This window comes from Vulpes lagopus, chromosome 5, assembly GCF_018345385.1.
Source record: "Vulpes lagopus strain Blue_001 chromosome 5, ASM1834538v1, whole genome shotgun sequence".
NCBI classification, from domain to species: domain Eukaryota; kingdom Metazoa; phylum Chordata; class Mammalia; order Carnivora; family Canidae; genus Vulpes; species Vulpes lagopus.
Window position 1 is genome coordinate 3182084 of NC_054828.1, and position 22705 is coordinate 3204788.

Sequence of the window (22705 nt, forward strand, 5' to 3'; positions counted from 1 at the left end):
TGGCACCACCGTGGAACAGTCTGCAGAGACAGAGCAGAAACACCACATTCCAGAGGCCACTGAGGGCAGAGGAGAGATGGAGGGTGGCTCGAGGGCAGGGAGGAGTCACTGGGGACAGCCCAGAATGCCACTGTGCAGGACGTGGGCTCCATGCCACTACTAATGACCACGCCGATGAGACCATGCAACAGTTGCTGACATTTATTAAATACTACTGTCCTTACCACCTTCAGTAAGCTCATCCTCCCCTAAACTTTGAGGCAGGTATGACTGCTACCCCAGGATGGCCCTGTGCCCCACCTCCTGGTGTACACGCCCTGGTGTGGGCCCTTCCCTTGGATGCAGGCAGGCCCTGCAATCTGATTTGCACAGGGGATGGGATATGTACAATCATGTCACATGAGATTCCCAACCCATCCTGCCAGGAGATCCTCTTCCTGCTGGCATCAAGGACACAGGCTACCACACTATGAGCTGCATATGGAAAGGGCCATGTGTCAAGGACCTGAGAGCAGACAAGCAGCAGCAAGAAACCCAGACCCCAACTCTACAGCCTACGAGCCACCAAATCCTACCAGCAACCACGTGAGTCTGGAAGTGAGTCCTTCCCCAGGCAAGCCTCAGATAAGTCTACAGCCCAGACCACCACTGACTGCCACCTGGGGAGATCCTGAGGGAAGACATGCCCAGACTCCTGACCCATAGAAACTGTGAGACAACAAATATGAATAAATGGTTTTCATTTTAAATGCTAGGTTTGTGGTGATGTTACTATGCAGAAACAGGTAACTCAGGCACACAAAGGGTAAGCAATTTACCCAGAGCGGCAGAGCCAGGTGTGCGTGCTGGTAGCTGGACTAACAAGGGTCTTATAAGGCTTTACAAAATGCCATCACCAGTATGCTTTACTACAAAAGAGTTGGTTTTTTTTCTTAATTGTATTTATTTGAGAGAGATTGACAGTGAGCATGAGCAGGGTGGGGAAGGGGAGAGGGAGAGGGAGAAGCAGACTCTCTACCAAGCAGGGAGTCTGATGCAGGGCTTGATCCCAGGACCCCGAGGTCATGATCTGAGCCAAAAGCAGAGGCTAAACTGTTTGAGCCACCCAGGCATCCCAAAAGAATTGTTTTCATATGTAAATCAAAAAGGAGAGAACATCAAAAAATTATAATTATATAGTAAGAAATAGCAAAGTCAATGAGCTCCTGGTGAGCAAACTGCATCTAACTGGCTTCCATCTGTCCAAGGCCCAGCAGAGACCTGGTCATCCAAGGGGTCTGGTGTGCACACATGTGTGTGCACATATATGTGGTATGTGTATGGGCAGGTATGCGGTGCATGGGTGCACAGGTGGGTAGAGCACATGTATGCATGCATGTGTGCAGATGTGTGATGCACATGTGTGCATGTGTGCACTGGAGGAAAAGCTAGAGCTCAGGGCACAGAAATCTCCTTTCCTACTTTGCATCTCACTACCCTAGGGGGTGGTAATGTCAACAATGGAGCCCTCCCACCCTTTAACTAAGCCCCATACTTCCAGAGAGCTTGGCCGTGTGTATATATGTGTGTGTGTGTGTGTGTGTGTGTGTGCGTCTCTCCCTCTCTCTCTCTCACTCTCTCTCTCTCTCTCTCTCTCTCACACACACACACACACACACACACACACTAACTCCATTCACAAGCATGAATGCACGTTTTCCCTTGGCAACCCAGGCAATGAGCCAGCTCTGCCCAGCAGGGAATGTGGAGGGGACAGGAGTCTTCTCCCTGCAACTTGCACCCCTGCAGGCAACTGGGGCAGCCTGCCCGGGATTCCACAGAAGGCCTGAGAAAGCTGCAGGAGGACACCTGCCAGCCTGGGCTTCCCCAACGCAGCCCCAAAGCTTCCCTTGTGGAGTCCAGAACAAGTTGTCCTGAGACAGCCTAGGCTCCACTGGCCATTACCTGGGGAAACTGAGGCAGCACTCAGGGGCAAAGGTGACTGGTGAGCAAGGCTGAGCAAGGCAGCAAGAGGAGGCAACTGAGCTGAGCCTTCTCAGTCATGAACAGATAGCTCACGTGCTTGCAAAGTGCCCTCTGCACAGAAGCCAACGACCCAGCAATTACCTACTGACCCCTTCATCGGGGCCACCCTGCGGGGCTTCCAGAAGCATGAGCCACCCACATGCTCACACATGTGAGGAGTGCACTGTATCTGTATTACTTCGGGAACATTTTTAGAATTAAGATTTCCCATTAATTAAGGAAAGCTATCAGTCAGTTAGTTCAAATTATTTAGATTTAACTCTACTTGATCTCTCTTGATAACCTGAAAATTATACTTTTAAGGCTTTAATCCCAGTAACATGTAAATAAAGGGACAAGTGGTTCAAACATAAACAAAAATGGCTTTTAACAAGACGGGCAGGCTAAAGTGCCGAAAGAGCAGAGCCAGCCGTGGAGGTTTGTGACAACGGCTATAAACCCTGGCCCTGCACTAAAGAGACACATGCCTACGGGTCATCACCCCCCGGAGGTCCAGCAACGGAGAACAGGGGCTCCCTCATGTCTTCACCACCATAGCAGCCTCCAAAACAGCCAACTCCAGCCCTACTCTCGGTTCCACAGCCACAGCTCGTGGCTGTCACCTCGGGGCTGGTCCCCCATGCTGCAGGTGAGCACCTAGACCTCCCCGTTCCGGTGACATCCCAGACAACACCCAGGATTCTGACTAGCTCTTCCCATCAGTTTCTCCATCGAGTGGCGTTCCAGACCCAGCTCCTGAGATGCCAAGCAGTCGGGACTTCAGGGGCCCCCACTTGTCAGAGAGGAGGTGAAACACATCGAGGGTCAAGGAGAATCCACTCCACGGAGGGGCAGCAGTGGGGGAGTGGGTGGTACGGGGACTTCAAACAGGGGCAACAGGCAAACAGCATTGTGATGGCTGATGGGGAGGTTTTCAGGAAGCAGGAGGAGCAGACGGCTGAGCAGGACTCGGCTGGGGGGCAAGGGGGACAGCACAGGGCTCGGGAGCCCCAGGGCTGAGTCAGAACCATCACTCTTCACATGATAACAGACAGTCCATGTTCACCACCGAAAGACTCTCCTACCTCCAGGCCACAAGGTGTGGCTACGGGGCCAAGTGAGTGCAAGGCAGAGTGCCCACATCGGCCCCATCAGCACCAGTCCGTCTTCCACAGAAGTGTCCGAGCATCCTATTTGGGAACGTGCCGCCTGAAGGCTCCCCCTGGGCCCATCTGTCCCGACTCCTGAGGGCAGCACCCAGCCACTTCTGCACTTCTGGGCGCACGCCAATGTCCATGCCAACTGAATCACTTCCGCTAGTCACTCTGAGGTCATGTGCCCTTTACCCTGACATCTGTTCTGGGAGAGCAAGCTCAGTTCTTGCTGTCATTATAGAACTGCACCCAGAGCCACTCACCTTCTTGCATATTATTCCCCTACAACAATAGCCATTAATTTAGAAGACAAAAACCCAGGATTTATGTCTCTTTGGCAGGAAAGAAAGAACAGAAGGCAAGTAACTGGCCTAACTGGCCTTCAGCCTCTCTTCGTGCTGTCAGACTGCCCTGCCACGCCAGGGGCACACCAGGAAGCCACGGGGGCCCCAGCCCCTGCCAAAGCACCTGCAGGCCCCAGGCCCGGGCACCTGCCCTGGCAGGCAGCCCCTGCCCTACACGCCCGATTCGGCCCAGGAGCGCGGCCAGACGCCACCCTTGAACACGCGGCGGCAGCCATCTACCCACAGTGGTGGGCAGAAGCCAATCTTTTATGAGGTGACAGATAGTTCAGCCTTGTCTAGACTCCCTAGAGAAAAAAACTTTCCATTAATTGCAATAATGTAGAAAAGATTTCCATGTAGAGAGAATGCCTGGTGACACTGGGAGCTCATAAATCCAGAACACAGAGGACGATGGAGTCCTGAGCTGCCAGCAAGCTGAGGAGGGTGTCATGTGGAGGGGCACCTCGGGGTGGAGGGGGCCGGCAGGAACTGCAGGGCAGTGAGCATCCCGGCAGCCCTCCTGCGGGCCCCAAGGTTCCGGGCCACACGGACGAGGCTCCCTCAGCTCCAGTTGCTAGTGCCCCCTGCCCTGCTCCCATCCCTGGTCCCTTACGGGGGGAGGGGGGCAGGGGCTGGAACAAGACAGGGGCCCCATGGCCCCAGGAGACAGGGCAGCTGCAGGCCACCCGGCACAGACCTAACTCTATCGGCAGCGTAACCACCTCGTCTACTAAAGGCTGCCCAGGGACAGACCACAGGCCAGGCTGTGACTGGCAGGACAAGGCCCTCATCAGAAACTACACGTGCAGTTGTTAGGCTGAGGGCCACTTTTTCTTCATTTTTTTCTCTTCACTGACTGTGATTTATCCTGTACCTTTCGTCTGAAATCACGTCATCTGAGTTTGCTTTGCTTCTCTTTGAAATCACAACAGCTAGCACGGTTGGAGTGCCAGGCACTCGGCATCATTCAGCACTCCCTCTGCAAGTCACCTGAGATTGTCCCGGGGGCCCCAGGGTCCCACTGCCTCCCTCAGAAAGCTCCCGTCTCAAGCACCCTCAGCCCTGTTCATAACAAGGTCTGTGAAGACCTGAGCTACAACGCCCCCCACCCAGATCCCATCCTCGCCACACAGACCAGGGAAGCACCGTGACCGTGGGCACATCAGGACGGGACCTCTGAGGGTGACTCCGAAAATATTTTTCCACTTGACTGCCATCGTAATGAGCACTCGGCTAATGAGACATCGCCGAGGACAAGTCAAGAGGAAAGGGATCCTGTTCCCAGCATAGTGGGATGCATGCTGCGGGGCTCCTAACCTGCATCAGATGCCTGTGGTGATTGCTCAAAGCTGCACAGAGCTATCTCCAAGCTTCTGCTCTCAGGCTGCTAAGAGACATCACCACTAATGGCTTTCCTATCGCCTATTCCAAGCAGGTGTTTTCAAAGCTAACAATGTGGCCCCTTAAGGGGGTACGAGTTAGGCACCAGTTCATCTGACTTGACACCAGCCTGGGGGCAAGCTGGGAGCAAGCACTCGCCCCTGCTGCCTTCTCCATGCCCAGTGCCCGCTGCTCCCTGACACAGTCTCAATTAAAAACAAATTCCAAGAGGAATCTTCTAAAGGACCTCACGTCTCAAGCACCTCACCAAAATCAGCCCACAGCAACAGTACAACCCCAAGGGAATGTGCCTCCTGCATGTCTGCACACACCCCACCAAGGAAGGCACCAGAACAGGTTTCTCTGGCCACCGCCAGACCTGTCACTGACCAGGCCCTATTCACCAGAGCTCCTTGGGGCCCGGGCTCAGAAAAGTAACAGAGGCCAGAGCTGGTAGGGAGTCCCCCAAGGCAAAGCAGGAAGAGCCAGCAGGTCACCAAAATCAAGGGTCAAGAGCCAGAAGGGGCCAAGCCAGGAATCAGAAGACTCAGCCGGCCAGCCAGTGGCCTAAGGGGGTATGTGGCCCTGTGCCAGCACGTGCCCAGCCCTTTCCCCCAAGGCCAGGGCAGGGAGGCCACAGGGCAGTGCCACTGGAGCTTCCTGCCACCCGTCGAAGGAAGCTGAGCTTGGGGCTGGAAGCCACCCTCCAGCATCTACACCGCTGCCTGTGCCACAGGCCCAGCAGGACACTCTAGGCCTGCGCTGCCTGCCTGCGGGGCGCAAGGTGGGCGCACCAGGGAGGCGGGGCTGCCCGGCCCGGGAGTCAGGACGTTCTTCCTACGAGGTTTCTGAAGGGCTGGGTCAGGAGACAGAAGCTCCCCAGGACTGTGACACGGAGGACGTCAGCAACTCAGTGTTACCCTCCAAAGTCAAGTGTCCCCAGAGCACCCTGCCCCGTGACGTCTGCTCTGACCCCGTGCATGGCCAGAACAAGGCCGGCACCGCACACGGATTTTCTCGACGTGATAGGATCGCTACTGCTTCGTGCACACGTGTCTGCACCCGCCCTTCGACAGCACGGTGCCAAGGACAGAGACCACCCTGGGGCCTTGGGCGTCCACAGGCACCTCTTCAGGGGGTCACAGCCCCCAAACTGTCTGCCAGGTGCTTTACTAGCAACCGTGGCAGGAAAGGCGGAAACAAGACAGTCATTTGCACAGGGCGACCAGTGGGAGCAATGCGGTGCGGAAGGAGCAGACACGGCGGGGAGAAATCTGTCACAGCACATTAACTAAAGATTAAATACAGGGCCGTCAGTGTGCGTGGATATCATCTGCCAAAGGACAATAAAGGCAGGATACCCCCTGCGTGTGGGTACGTTCAGAAAACACGGAACGCTCTGAAACGGCTCTCACGATGAATATGCACTGGATCTTATTAGCTATTAAAGTTCTGTTAACTTTCCTGATATGCTTGTCTTTGTTAGAGTCAGATTCATTAAAAGTAGTTCAAACTTTAAACTCTTCCCAAAGTATCTTTTCAACAGATCAATTTATACTCAGCAACAGTAATAAAACAGTTGCTACTATCTGTTACCACCAGGGCTGAAAAAATGCAAACGTGACAGGCATTCTCGGTTCTCCTGTCAAACCTCAGACACCGGATCACCAAGGAAGGTTTCTCCTAAAATACTCAAAAGACATTCCTGCACAGAAGGGCCCCGAGAAGGACTGGAGAGGGCCCCGTCTTCACTCTGCACACCTGCCGCACCCTCCCCGGGCCTCCAGGACAGGACCCTGCCAGCCACGCAGGTGCTCCGGGAGCTGAGCCACTCTGCATTTTAAAACAAAAATGTGGCAATGCTCATGAGGACTTAGAAAAATCTGATTTCAGAAATCTGAAAATGTTCTAGCCACACAACTTCACAGCACACAAAGCACCATGGAGATCATTTATGTTGGAGGAGCAACAACATTCACCGTTCTGCCGGGAGGACAGTGGGGCTCACATCCCTGGAAACCCAGGAGAACGTGGCCAGAAAAAAGTCTTCACGGCATAAGCGTTTGCAATGTGACCCAAGGAACACTGGCCCCATGTGAATTCTAACACCTGATGAGTGACGCCAAGGAAGAGCCCCCTCACAAATCCAAAAGGTGCATTTATTAAAAAGCAGCCACTGATCACACAGAACATACACTGGGCAAGCCAAGACGGCCACTGATGATTTGTCACAACACTAATTAATAATGTAGAGCTCCCTTCAAGTAAGCAAGGAGGCCGTATGTAGTGTGTGAATTACTTGACATTCACCTCCTGCAAATGAGATGATTTATGCCCCAATTTCTGTGCTCAAGGCAGGGTTTGATAGGTTAGCAAAGGCACAGATGTCTCATGATACTCAAAACTGAAGGATGGAAAAGAACCAACACTTTCAAACCAAACATCACAGTGTCACTACTACCAGACCAAATATCCAACCCAACAGACACACTACACGTCAAAGCACTGTGAAGCATCCAGGGGCCAGTCAGAAAGAAGCATTTGTCAAATTCAGGAGCAACCAGACCTCCCTTCTGGCAGTGCCATCCAAGAGACGGCCACTGGCCTGCTCCCGCCAGGCCCTGGAAGAAGCCACCCTCAACAACTCAGTTTCCTTGAGACACAGTCCCTTAATACCAGGAGGTTGACAAATAAAATCCACCACATTAAGAGAATAAGAAGGCAAAACCATATTCTCGTATCAGATGATGGGGGAGATGACTTGATAAACCTCAACAACCATTTACGACTCTAACAGCAAGAGCAAGGGACCATCCCTCACATGAAGACAGCATCCGTGACGCTAACAGTCAGTATCCTGAGTGAGCGCAACATGAACAGGCCTCTGTTATGATCAGAAATGACACCGGGATGCCTGCCTCCCTGCTGTACTTAGGGCTGTGGAAGAAGTCTTAGCGAGCAAAACAAAGCAAATTAAAAAAAGAAAAAAAAAAAAGTATTAAAATACAAAAAAAAAAAAAAACCCTCCTATTATTCACAAGTAACATGATTACCTTCCTTAAAACCTCAACCACACCTACACAAAATACGAGAAATGATGAAAGAGGTTAGTAAAATGCACTCACAGAAGTCAACAGCCTTTCTAAAAACTATCAATACAAGAGAAGAAAGAAAACTGTTTAAAAATAAAAGATCCAGAGAACTAAAGAAATGCAAAAACAAACATGTGAATTCTCTCCAACTAATGGGCAGATTCAATGTGATTTCTGGGATTTTTATGATACTAACGAGCTAATTTTACTTATATGAATGGCCTGAAAACAAGAACCAGGCACAGGCAGCCTGGCCTGCAGGACAGCAAGACCATGGAACCAGAAAGAGGAAGCCAGCACGGAAACAAATAGACAGACCAACCGGTGGAATGGATGAGAGCCCAGACACGTATGGAATCCTATGGGTAGGGACACAACCGCTAACCCACATGAGGATCATGTTCAGAATCCACACCAAACTCCACACACCTGAAGTCAATTCCAAACAGATTATGGCCCTAAATGCAAGAAGCAAAACTTTAAAACTCTTGGAAGAAAGATGAAGTCTTTTTTGAAATCATGAGATTGAAAAGAATGTCTTAAGATGCAAAAAGATAGGGCGCCAGGGTGGCTCAGTCAGTTAAGTGGCTAACTCTCAGTTTAGGCTCAAGCCCTGAGAAGGTGGGGAGATCAAGCCCTGTGTTGGGCTCCAAACTTAGCAAAGAGTTTGCTTGAGTTTTTCTCTCCCTCTGCTCCTCCCCCACTACACACACATGTTCTCTCTCTCTCTCTCTCTCTCTCTCTCTCTCCACCCCCACCAAATAAATAAATAAATCTTGCAAACAAACAAAAAAGAAAAGAAAAAAAGGCATAATCATAAAGGAGAAGATTGTGCAACTGGCCAGGGTAAATTAAGGTCTCCTCTCAAATACAAATCCAAACCACAATGAGACCCCACCTCACACCAGTGAGAATGGGGAAAATTAACAAGACCGGAAACCACAAATGTTGGAGAGGATGTGGAGAAAGGGGAACCCTCTTGCACTGTTGGTGGGAATGTGAACTGGTGTAGTCACTCTGGAAAACTGTGTGGAGGTTCCTCAAGAAGTTAAAATAGATCTGCCCTACGACCCAGCAATCGCACTTCTAGGTATTTACCCCAAAGACACAGATGTAGTGAAACACCAGGGCACCTGCACCCCAATGTTCACAGCAGCAATGTCCACAATAGCCAAACTGTGGAAGGAGCCATGATGTCCTTCGACAGATGAATGGATACAGAAGACGTGGTCTACATATACAGTGGAATATTAGCCATCAGAAAGGACAAATACCCACCATTTGCTTTGACGTGGAGGGACATGGAGGGTGTTATGCTGAGTGAAGTAAGTCCATCGGAGAAGGACAATCATCATATGGTCTCACTCATATGTGGAATATAAGAAACAGTGAAAGGGATTATAAGGGAAAAGACAGAAACTGAGTGGGAAAAATTAGAGAGGGAGACAAACCATGAGCAACCCCTAACTCTGGGAAACACACAAAGGGTTGTGGAAGGGGAGATGGGAGGATGAGGTGACTGAGTGAGGGGCACATCAATGATGGGATGAGCGCTGGATGTTCTACTATATGGTGGCAAACTGAATTTAAATTTAAAAAAGAAGAAGATCTCTTCTCCAACAGAGCAAAAAGCAACCCACCACTTGAAGGGAGACGCAAATATCCATACATACCCAGAACAGAGAACTCCTTTAAACCAACAGATGAAACTAACAACCACAACAGAGAAATATGGAGCAAAAGCATTTCACAAGAAACACAAATGGCCAAGAAACCTATGAAGAAATACTTCACTTTATCTGCACTCAAGGAAATGAAAGTTAACAGCCCCAGGGGACACCACTTCATGTCCCCACCCAGTGCCAGGGGCGGGGCCTCAGCCTGACAATCCCAGCATTGAGCATGCTCCCCAGTACCACCACCCAGTGTCACCCTGTGCCAGGCCCCGGGGCCACGCCCCACACACGCCCTGAGGAGACTCTCTACACACACACTGGGCTCACACAGGAATGTGCACAGAGACATCCTGAGAAAACTCAAAGGAGTGCAAATGGCCTGAAAGCTCAAGCGACATGGGACTGGAGGGATCAACACACAGACCAAGCAGTGGAATGCTACACGGCACAGAAAAATGAACTCCCACCTCAGGCCATCAATGTGTAACCCTTAAAGCCAAACACTGTAACATAAAGAGATAAAGAGCAAGCACAAGTAGATTTAGAATAATCCCATTAAAAAATAAAAATAAAAACTAAAAAAAAGCAAAACACATATTACCCATATAAACACATGGTAAAACAATCCAGAAAAGCAAGAAAATAGTCAACCAAAATACAAGAGAACGGTCACTTGTGAATGGTCACTTGCTGGGAGACAGGGAGGTGTCTGGGGAGGGACCCTCACGGACTCTAGCCTCTGCTCTCTCTTCAGCTAACAGTGGGCATCTGTACGCTAATTTTTAGTTGTCTCTTTGAATTTGGACATCTATGGTACAGAAATCCTTCTGCGCTGATATATTTTACCATAAAAACAGAGACAGAAAAGGAAAGATCTATGCATGAGACTCCCAGAAATACATACCAGCAGAGTTTAGTGAACTGATTATCTATCAAAATGCTTCCTGGGCTCTCACAAATGCATCCCCACCTCTGGGGAGGGACAGGTTTGATTATGAGCCCAAACAAAGAGACAAAGACTAAGAAGTGGCAGACAGGTGGAACACAAGCACGACCAACACTCCAGGCTGTGAGGACCCTCCAGTGCTATGGCTCACGCGAAAGGACACGGGAGGAGTGTCACTCATTCAGCCACCGTGCCACCTGCCAGGCACCACTGCAGGGACCGCGGGAGGCCCAGGCCCGGCCCTCACAGAGTCTGACAAGACAGAGCCAGGCCCTCGGCCAGGGCCAGAAGCCTGGCAGATGGTTCACAATCCACAGACTCGCTGATTCGACCCCACAGACCCTTGCCAGGCAGCAGGGATGGAAGACACCAGCGTGAAGGCCGCTGCCCCTCCAAGGGTGGTCCAATGGGACACAGACTCTGAATGGGCTGGAGCAGGAAACACAGGGTGCTGCCCTGGCCGCCGTGGCAGGAACATGTGGGGCCGACCTGGCGGTTCAGGCTGCCCACGCGTCTCTGCACAAAAGCTCTGGTGAGAAAATCAGTCTAAAGGAAGAGCAGAGTCTCAGGCAAGGGCCCACTCTGAACGTGCCCTGTGCTCTGCCGCTCTCTGCCTCCTAGCAAATGTCCATCCTTCAAGGCCACCGAAAACCCATCACACTAATTCTAGAAACTGCACATAAACAATGTGGCTTAAAAAGCCTGCATGTTTCATTATCCTCTGTATCTGTTTAAATGTAATGAGACATCACTTCTGCATGGCTAATTGGAAAAAGCATCTTATTTCCCTAATTTGTGAAACTGCTCTAAGGAGCAGATAACCAGAGGGCAGATAATGTAATAACCACGGAGGCAAAGTCACTCGGTAGATGATGACTTTCTCAGCAGAAAAGCCCCAACAGCGATATTTGAATATGGTTTTTCTAATAAACCCACTGCACCCACCAGAGTAGCCATACGGCCACAGGTCAGATTTTGTATTTTTAAATGTAATAGATCGAGTTTGTTCAATAATGGACAGGAGATTAAAACAACAATCAAAAGTCAAAGAGCCAAAAAGTTAGGAATTTTACTTTCAAACAACGAAGTTGGATAAAAATATTAATTACCAATTTCAACAAACTCTCCTAAATCCCATGAGGTTCTAGGAGATGCTCTAGGCACCTACCCAGGACACAGACAGGGCCCCAGCCTGCTCTTGGGGAGCAAACAGGTAGAGTGAGTCACGTTACACTCAAGAAGTCAAACACAATCCAAGCAAAGGGTGCACGGAATGGGAGAGCATCGTCGAGGACTGCACCTCTGACACGGCAACCTTCAAGGTAAGACCCGAAGCCCCAAAGGGAACCAGACACTCAGAAGTCACAGGTAAGAGAAAGAGGAATCCTGTGCGTTGTTCAGTCGACAAATCCTGGCAGGCAGCCACTCTGTGTCACACGCTGCCTGAGGCACTGGAGCTAGAAGGTCTGCTGTACTCCTGGGACCCATTGGGTCTTGGGGAGGGGTGGGGGCGGTGTCCTCCTGACAAAGGTCACTGGCTCTAGCTGTGCCTCTGCTTTCTGGCTGTGAGTGGATGGGCACTGGCCGTCAGGCCCTACTACTCCCTCCACCTGGCTCGTTTCAAAATCTTCCTATCAGCAGTTAAACAAGTCCTGAGGCCTCCAAATCTAGCCGGGCTTCCATAAAAAAAGAATTTTCAGGCTCAGCTAGCCAGGGAACAAGCAAGCTAAAGGTTCCAAAAGCAATTAAAGAGTGAGCAAAAATGGAACACACACTTCATCAAACAAGATCTACACATGGCAAATCAGCATCTGTAAAGATGCTCACCATCGTTAGTCATCAGGGGACTGCAAACTGCAACTCTGTAAGATACCATCACAAACTCACTACAAATAGCTAAAATTAAGAAGACTGGCAATACCAAGTACTGACAAGGATGTGGAGCAAGAACCCCCATGCCCTGCTGGCGGGAGTGCGGACTGGAACAGCTGCTTTGGAAATCAGTTTGTCGGTTTCTCATAATGTATATAAACATACACTTAGTGTAGAGCCTCCCTACTCCTAGGTACTCGGCAGAGAGGGGTAAACAGGTGACTTCATTAGAGCTCTACATGAATCAGTTTTGTGATGACCCACACTTACTTGGAAAGAGCCCAAGGATTCATCAACAGGCGAATGGGTAAGCCCACTGAGCTATACACCAGACAGCAGAGTCCTACTTAACAACAACGTGACAATGTGGACGGGTGTCTGAGCCCCAAGGGAAGCCAGCCCCAAAAGTCTGAAATTCGTGTGATTCCATCAGTATGAAATTCTTAAAAAGCAAAACTCTAAAGACAGAAAGTGGATCAGTAGTTAACAGGGCACAGGGATAGGAGGCTGACAGCAAGGGAACTTCCCAGGGTAATGGAATGTTCTACATCACAATTCAAGTGGTTGTCACATTCCTACACACAGGTATCAAACTAACCTAACTGTATGCTGAGAATGGGTGAACTTTATTGTAATCCACTAGACCTCAACGAAGCCCCAGGAGGGAGAGACAGGGAGCAAGGGGACGAGCAGACAGAGCAGAACCGGGCAACACCTGCTGAATGAATAAAGGAACATGTGGACAAACACGGGGAAATGCCAAAACTCTTCCTCCCAAGCAGTCATCAGAAGCCCCAGGCTTCAGGGATGCACACAGACCAACTACAATCAGAATTACATTTTCCCACTTCACTCGACAAAGTTCTGAACTGCGGGATATGCGAAGTGCTGCGAGCAACTTCTACAAAACAGCTGGAGATGGACAGGCACATCCTTCTGTGTGTGTCTTCTCCTTCCTGCTGGTCAAATACAAATGTGATGCCAAGAGCTGGAGCAGGTCCACTGGGGCCACTAGGGGGAAGCCAAGAAGAGAGGAGTGACCGCCTCACTGCCAACGAGCTCATGCCTGGGACAGGGACAAACTTCCACCCGGTCAGGCCACGTACTGCCTGTTGCAGAGAGCCCTGAGCCGAGCCTCCACGGTGCCAGGAGCTAGAACCTGGTTTACCTACTGACAATCATAAGACCATACATTTCCTAGAGTCTCCTGCTTGTCACTTCTCACCCCACACACCCAGAGCTGTGCCCAAATGGTGCTCTCAGTCACACGGCAGCCCACACGAGCCTCACGTCCTTCCTGGGAGCCCAGCAGCCCCTCAGCACGTGCTGCCCTGCTAAGCGGGAGCTTGGGCAGGGTCTGCAGCTCCCAGGGAAGCACAGGAGAGCAGAGTGAGAATTTGTTCAGCAGAGACCAGCAGGGAAGAGGCGCCTCAAACCAATGGGACCAGGATCCCAGGGCATCACACACAAGCAGACCAATCAATACCCACTGGCAGGGACTGCATCCCTGCTCTGAAACTGAGAGCCTGAGAGCTCGGCTCTACAAAAGATGTGTCAAGTGGCAGGAAAAATATAAAAAAAAAATAAGACAAAGGTCTGTGGCTGACTCTATCTTCCATTTTTAAAGAAAGTGAAAAAGAGGTAACAATATATTATCTCTTGTTTTCCAGATACAGTAAATACAACTCTTGAAAAAGACAATCAAACGGAAGTGTCTCAAAATGACTACTTCTGTGGAAAACTAATTTTCTCCTTTTGTGTTCTACAATCTAGAAGTGCTTTTGCTTTCACAATCCAGGAAATTTGTTCAACAAACTTACTAAATGTACAAGAGATAGCAAAGTTTAAAAGTGCATTTACAGGAGCACTCAAGATGCAAAACAAATATTTCAAACAGTAAAAAAAAAATTCGATTTTAAAGAGATATTGCTTACAATAACAACAAAATATGATAACTAAGAATAAATCTAATAAGGGACATATTTTTTTTTTTATGGAGCACATTTTAAAACTACACTGAAAGGCACGACAAACGGCCTAGGATATGGAGGACCCACATGTTCGCAACAACGGAGACTGGGTTTCATGAAGATGTCCATCCTCCCTAACTGGTCTCCAGATGCGGTGCAGCTCCCAGCACAAAGCCAGCGGATGGTGAACACAAATACAGGGTCGTCTGCCCATGAGGACCAGGTGGGAGCGCACGGGCCTGAGGCCCCCGCCCGCACAGGGACACTCAGGGTGCGGCCAAATTCACTGGCAGTTGTGGTGTTGAGGGAAGACACCCTGAACTGTGGGACAAGACAGAGAACCTGGAAACGTGTGTGAGCATGAGAAGGACAAACACCAGAAGGGACGCCTAGGCAGACAGGAGGCCGGGCCAGCAGGTCACTGCACGGGCAAGTTCACCAGATTCCTCCCTCACATGGTGAGCGGCTGGCAGGGACAGATGGATGACACACACCAGGGTGGGGGGCAAAGGTTAAAACTTTCAGAAGAGAATACGGGAGAAGAGCTGCGTGAAGTATGTGTAGGAGAGTTCTTAAGAGACAGGAGAAGTTCAACCACGCTGAAACGAAGACCTTCTGGTATCAACCGCCACCAAGCAGGGAGTCAGCAGCGGCCACAGAGTAGAAGAGGACACGTGTGACAGGCAAACTGACAAAGATTTAGAAACCCTAACACATGAAGATTGGCAGCCAATAAAAAATTAGATAAACAAACCAAAAGAAAAATGGGCAAAAGATGGAAATAAGCATCTCCCTGGAGAGGGAACACAGGAGCCCATAAATAAAGGTAAAGATGCTCATCACCACCAGTAACCAGAGAAATGATGGCCATGACAGGAAAACCCACCAGAGGGACAAGAAGTGGAAAGTCCAGGGACCACAGGAACTGGCGGGGACATGGAGCACAGGACTCCAACACTCCACAGGCATAGCCCGCGTGGGAGCATGCTGACACCATCTTGTAGGCTCAACAGGCTCACACCCCACCACACAACCACTTCACTCCTTCGGCAGTGCCCAGGAGAAACCCTTGTCTGTGGGCACCTGCGTGAACGTCCCTGAAGGTCCTTATTGCAAAATGTGAGACACGACCCAAATGCCAACAACAGGAGAAAGGCTGCAGAAAATGTGCCATATTTAAACGAGGGGATATTAGACAACCGGACACACAGATTAGGTGAAGCTTAAAAAATAAAGTGGAGGAAAAACACAAGCTGCAGAGGGATGAGGGTACCAGGGAAGGATGTGGCCCGACTGCGGCCTTGATCTGAACTTGCCACAACACCACACAACACATGCTGAGGGCATGAGGAATCACAGAGCCAGGAGGCTGGTCAGGTCCTGGGGGCCCTCCAAGAACAGGGTAAGAACCGTGAGCAGCCCCAGCACCACGGGTCCAATGTGAGTGGAGTTCTCAGTCCTCAGGTGGGGGTGGACACAAGCATACGCTCTAAGGACACACACCTGTACCTTCTATATGCATCCATATGACACACAAAATATTTTAAGAATAAGCTACCCCAACCTGCTATGGGTAAAGCACCCCGACTGCACCAACCATCTCACTAGTCCCGTGGAAACCCACCACCCCAACAGAGGGAAACAACCTCAATAGGAATTTCCAGATTAGCTCTTACCTCTGTCACTTTGGGCTGAAGTATCAATGCTTCTGGACTCATTCGAGGGATGTCGATGTGGATCTGGAGATGCAGGAGAAAGATGTATTATTTTACAAGATGGCAAATGTCATCATAAGCATGTGATTAAAACAGCAATACTTAGTAACAGCGATGAATCCGCTCTGGACTTCAACCTGCTCCCGCTCTGGCTGAAAACACAAATTCCTTATGTCGCTGAGTTCGGCTCCAGAGGAGGCGGCAGGTTCCACCTGAGTGGGCCTCCCCCAGTCCCAGTGTGGAGGCTTGCCTGGCACCTCCCAACCTAGCAGCTGCTGCTGAGCGATGAGGAAGAGAGCAGCCCTCAGCTATTTAGCAACATAATCCATAGCAATTAGTAAACATTGATTTCCAGCCTCCGACACGGGGAAGCAATTCAGGTGCATCGATAGTGTACAAGTCCTCGGCTGTGACAGCTTCTTCTGGGTGCCCAGGCCACTTTCTTCTCCGCTTCACAGAGCCCATGAGGATCCAGGGCGCTCCTCAAAGGAAGCACTTAAACACCTCTGCTGGTGTCGGCTGAGCCCAGCTTGGCCACCGCCTGATGTGAGAGTCATCATGAAGTCCCCATGCTGCAGACAAACGCACACCCTGAAGGTTCAAGCCGCGGCCAAGCAAGAGCGTTCAGGGCTTGAGCTGGCATCATAGGCTGGCTCCCAACATCCCACATGAACACCCCCACTGGCCACCCCATCACCCAGGAAAAGGCCCAAGAAGGCTGAAGGAAGACGTGCACATTTTAATGCCAAGTGGGAGTCTACGATTCAGGTCCGTTCCCCCGTCTTTGCACATGACCACGAGGATCCTACTGTCCACAAGCCCAGGACAATGTCCTTCCCCTGCCTCACCAGCACTACAGTCTTGGTGACATCACTAAGGTCCTGGGGCCAGCGTCCTTGTCTAGAAGGTGCCTGCCACCTCCCTCCAAGGGTTACTGGTGAAGAGCACACAGGAGAATACACAGCCTGAGAAGCCCCGCCAACCGCACCGTTCCAAGGGGTTGGGGCTGCTTCCCCACTAACGGGCTCCGGCCTGGGGCTCTTCCGTCAGGTGACAACCCAGAAACTAGGATGAGCGGCACCCAGCCTGGCGAGAGAACCAGGAGGGAGCCAGGGGCCGGTGGACTCAGCACTCGGGAAGCACGGACTGTGGGCAGAAGAGAAGGATAGTGGGAAGGAGAATGAGAGGGAAGGAGCCGGAGGAGAGCAGCATGGGAAATAATCAGCCCCAAGCCCTGCAAGCAACACAGGGAGGAACTGAGGGAGATGTGCCTGCGGCCCAGTGTGTGAAGGAGGCCTGTGCGCAGCAGTGCTGGGAGGGAGGGGCGCACAGTGCTGATCTCACCTCCTGCACCAGGCTGTCCCCAGAACACTGCTCCCCTGCCATCACACTCTGGCAGGCACACATCTGTCCCCTCTTACAGAAGAGCTGCCTGTCGTGTGTCTTCTGGGTGGATGGGACAACAGGCACCATAACTAATACCCGCCATCGTCTGTGCCAACGGGAGGAGGAGGTCCAACCTGAGAGGGGGTGCTGCACAAGGCTGACCCAGACGGCTGTGTGTGCCCCTCCAGGCCGCCTGCTCCCCATGTATAGGACTAGCATGCAGAGGAGACCACAACTCCCAGAGGAGGGAGGACACACTGGATGAATCTTTCATCAGACCAACTCTGTGGCTCTGGGCATGACGTCTTCCACCAGACACTTAAGCAGATGCCAGAGGACACGAGGGCATGAGCGCAGGCCCGCACTCCTGCGGCCTCCTGGCGGTGTGTGACGGCGGGGCAGCCGCCCAGGGTGGGCAGCAGGGAGACACCAGGGTGCCCGAGTCCCACACCAGACCAGACTCTGCCTGGACAGGGCAGCGTGTCTGAAAGCGTGGCAGCTAGACAGCATGGGGTGCACCTCCAGGAGGCGGGTCTGCTGGCAGCAAAGCAAGCGGGCCAACAGAACTGCTGTGGGCTACGCTTGTCTCAGCTCTGTTAATGTAGAAACATTCTGGGAATTCGTAATAATATGGAGACTTTTTATTACCTATCATAGTAACTGAATAAAGATGCATGTAACCCCTTTTTAATTAACTTTCCCTTATGAAATTCATAATAGAATACAGTTTGGTAAATCTTATAGATAGATGCTAGTGTCATCCTCTGGAAGTCTTTTCATTGAATGAAAATTCATGAGAAACACAGTCAAACCAATACCAAATTGGCCCATTCCCTAAAATTAGTGAGGTGGAAAAATAAATCAGGTAAGCTGATATTTCCCCACCTAAATCCAAGTGCAATCCCTCTCAAATCAGTTTCTTGTGCCCTAGGAGCCACCGAGGCGAGGCTGAGGATGAGCCAGAGGCGGAGGGGCCCCGCCGCAGGAGGCAACAGAGGCGGGTTCCTGCCCTTTCCTGGGCCTCACTCTGAAGGACAGTCCTCCTCCCCAGCTCCCGCACCCCATCCACGAAGAAGACATTCTCCCAGAATCCATGAACTTTAAAGGACCTCTGGTTATCAATCAGAGGGAAGGCCTGTCTTCAGCCCTCTCTAACAGATCTATACCAGAATGACAGAGACGTGGCTAGCCCACATCTGAGTCAGAAAAATTCAGCAAGGCTCCTTCACCCAGAAGAGGGATTTCCAAAAGGAAGTATTTGGTACTGACATGTCTCAGGAAAGTCAGAGGTTGATTTCAGAAACAGAAGGCAGGGCTACCAGCTGAGAACTACCTTTCTGTTTAAATGCAGCACAATAAATCAATGAATGAATGTGTGTATCACCAACCATACTGAATTCTCACATATAACAAAGACAGAATCACAAAGCCCTCAAAGAGCTATTCTAACAGAAAATTCTGAATGTACTGTGACTGTAAATCAGTTTTAAGTACTTTCCCCATTATACACACCGTCTGTCAATGGACTATTCAAGAAGCCATAATTATACACATTTTGTATTAAACTAAACAGCAGAAACAATAAAGTGGCCACACATGTTGCTATGGACCAAACTGCATGCCCCCGAGTCCAACAAACCAGCACAGCTCTCTTCCATCTAAACCCCATCTCCCAGGGCTGCAGGGGGTCCAGTGCCCACAAAGGCCACAGGGACTCTCCTCGGATCGACCTAGCCAAGTGCCTGCTCCTGAGCCTGCAGGCCAGATAGCAGCTCACTGAGACAAGAGGCGCTCCCTGCTCCTCAGCCAGGTCTCAGGGTGCTGGCAAGGGATCACAGGCATCCGTTTTGCAACTCCAATTAAAAACACCCTTTCACTCTTGTAGAAAGAACCAGAGATAAGCAAACTACTACTATTAGAAGCACACCATTTTTTATTCTCATTTTTTATCAGAAAATACTAATGTGTGACCCAATTAGGGACATGCTAGAGAAAATACTTCCTCCTACCTATCATCACCAAGTTAAAGTTCTTCACATAACATGAAACAAGGAAGAGAGCCCACCTGTCTGTAGGTGTCCTGGTGAACGTCATCATTCCGAGAGTCATAATAGTGCTCAATAAAAGCAAAATATTCTTTCTGTTTTCTCTGGAGAGTGGCTGGTCTTCGGTCCACATTGGCAGGAAGGTAACCCTGGGGGAGAAAAAGAACAAAAACACAAAGTGTATATGGTCAATGCTGATTCCCCAAGTCTGGAATGGCATTATGAAACTGGATACGGGGGAGCCTCAATGAGTTGTGGAAAGAGAAACAGAGATCAAGAAAGTCAGCTAACTGGCCTCTGGGGCACCAAACAGGGGCTCGTGCTCAGACACACGTGGCCTTCGCTAAGCCAGCCACACCTGCCTCGGGGTCATCCAGTGGGAGTCAGAACGAAGCCCCCCGGCAGGCTGGTACCTCATGCTCTCCCAGAGCAGGGCTGAGACCAGCCCTCACTCTAAATGCCTCACGTGCCTCAAGAATTCAGAAGTCTGCATGCTCTTATGACAACAGAACATACGTGTGGTTTGCACATACACACAACATATACAGAGGTGTGTGCACATACATGTATGCACATGCACATACACAATATACATGCACCCACATACATATAGTCACTTATGCAAATGTTCTCCTCTCTCTGAACACTGCTGGGCACCTGGCAGCTGTAGCCCCAGGACATAAAGTGAACTCAAATCCAGAAAGGTGGGCAGGTCCAGGTGGTCTTGAAGAGCCCAGACTCCAGGGCCACGCTGCTTGGTGTTTTGGATGCTTTTTTATTTTTGTTTCTACTTTTTAAATCAACATTATTGACATATCACACATAAAATATACCTCTTTTAAGTAAACAGCTCCGTGACACTGGACAAGGGTACACAGCTGTTCCCTACACCACCCCCCCAGTGAAGCCACAGAGCACTCCTATCACCCCCAAACCCACCCTGGGCCCAGGGCAGGCCATCTCCACGCTCTGAACCTTGAGAGCCCAGGGAGCTGCCCGGCCCCTCACCAGGGAGCACACTGAGGCCTGGCCTAGACGTCATGCACACGGAATCATTTGGGGACCCACATGTGGTTTTCACTTGGCCTACTACTATCTTTGTGATCTGTGCAGGCTGAAGTGTGAACCAGCAGTTACTTCCTTTGCTTACTGAGTAGTATCACATGGTTCGGATGTAGCAGTTTGTTGGGTCATGACCTGGTTGCTGAACATCTGGGTTGTTGCTACTTTGGGGCTATTATGAATAAAGCTTGTTATAAATATTCTCGTACAAGGTTTTTATGGCTATGCACTTTGATTCCTCCCAGTTAAACACCTAGGAGGGGACTTACTGGGGCACCGTGCAGTTGCGTGTTTAGCCTCCTACAAAACTGCCAGACCTTCTACAAAGTGAGCATATGGTTTCACATTCCAACTAACAGTGTATGAGAATCCCAAATGCTCCACACCCTCCCTGATGCTTAGTATTGGCCGTGTTTAAACATCATGAGCCAGTCTGGGGCTTCGAGGCTGGCTCAGCCAGTGGAGCACACAACTCTTGATCTCGGGGTTGCAAGTTCAAGCCCCATGCTGTGTATAAAGATTACTTTAAAAAATAAAATAAAATCTTTAGACAACTACCATGTGATTTCACTTAACATGTGGAATTTAGGAAACCAAATAGATGAATACATGGGAAGGAGAAAAAAAGAGAGAAAGGGAAGCAAATCATTAGAGATGCTTAACAGGAGTGCCTTGGGGGCTCAGTCGGTGACGTGTTTGCCTTCAGTTCAGGTCAAGATCTCAGGGTCCTGGGATAGAACCCCACGTTGGGCTTCCTGCTCAGCGGGAAGTCTGCTTCTCCCTTCCCTCTGCCTGTCCCTCCCCCTGTTTGTGCTCTCCCTCTCTCTCTCTCTAATAAATAAAATCATTTTAAAAAGAGACAGACTCATAATAATAGAGAACAAATTGAGGGTTGAAGGGGCGGGCTAGATGGGTGTCGAGCACGAAGAAGGGCATTTGTCATGATGAGCACTATAAGGTATTGTATGTAAGGGATGAAACACGAAATTCTACTCCTAAAACCAATATTGCACTATATGTTAATTAACTGGAATTTTAAAATTTGGAGAAAAAATAATAAAGACACCCCCTCAAAAAAAATTTCTAATAAAATCTTTTTTAAAGATTTTAAAGTGATCTTAAAGAGATCTTTTTAAAAGATCTCTTAAGGGACTGGTGGGTGGCTCAGTGGTTGAGCATCTGCCTTTGGCTCAGGGCAGGATCCCAGGGTCATGGGATCAAGTCCCACACGGGGCTCCCTGCAGGGAGCCTGCTTCTCCCTCTGTCTGTGTCTCTGCCTCTCTCTGTGTCTCTCATGAATAAATAAATACAATCTTTAAAAAAATAAAAATAAAATAAATAAAAAGATCTCTTTAAAAATTCTTTAAAAAAAATATTAGCCATTCTATTAAACAGTTTTCACTGCATGTCCCTACCAATTAATGACGTTGAACATGTTTCCATGTACCCATCCGCCACTGCTTCTCTTCTTTGGTGAAGTGTCCGTTCAAATTTTTTGCCCTTTTTTTTAAATCAGGTTGTTTGTGTTTCCAGTGAGTTTTAAGGTTCTGTATTCTAGACACAACTTACATGTTACAATTATATTTTCCTAATCTGTGGTCTGTCTTTTTGTCTCAAAGAGCAGAAGTTTAAAATTTCTATGATCTCCAAACTTGTAAACTTTTTCTTTTACATTTAGTGCTTCTTCTATATAAGAAAGATTTTCTCCTTGCTTCTTCTCTTAATGTTTTAAAGCTTTACCTGGCTACCTCCTGCTCATCGCTCAAGCATCTCTTCCACGGTACTTCATCAGGAGGCTTGAACTGCAGTACACCCAAGGTGGGGCTGGTCACTCAGAGCTCCAGTAGCACCTGGCATGTGACTCCCTCGGGGCCAGCCCCTCACTGGGCCAGCCACATGGCAGCCAAATTTTTATTAAGTGATTCCATGTATGATGAAGCATGTGAATGGATGAACAAATATATCCTATATGGTACTTTCTGCCTTTTAAAATGCTCTCGCGTCTGGGGCGCCTGGGTGGCTCAGTTGGTTAAGCATCCGACCCTTGATTTCAGCTCAG

General features: G+C 49.8%; 1 protein-coding gene across 2 annotated transcripts in view; it reads right to left on the reverse strand.

The window, feature by feature from the left end:
- TBC1D22A (TBC1 domain family member 22A) overlaps nucleotides 1-22705 on the reverse strand; it is a 339052-nt gene that overhangs the window by 215896 nt on the left and 100451 nt on the right. For both annotated transcript variants that reach the window (XM_041754866.1, XM_041754865.1), the window contains exons 6-7: nucleotides 19605-19733; nucleotides 16115-16177 (exon numbers count right to left, since the gene is read on the reverse strand). In XM_041754866.1, the coding sequence (XP_041610800.1) occupies nucleotides 16115-16177; nucleotides 19605-19733 (192 nt within the window). The remainder of the gene's footprint in view (nucleotides 1-16114; nucleotides 16178-19604; nucleotides 19734-22705) is intronic.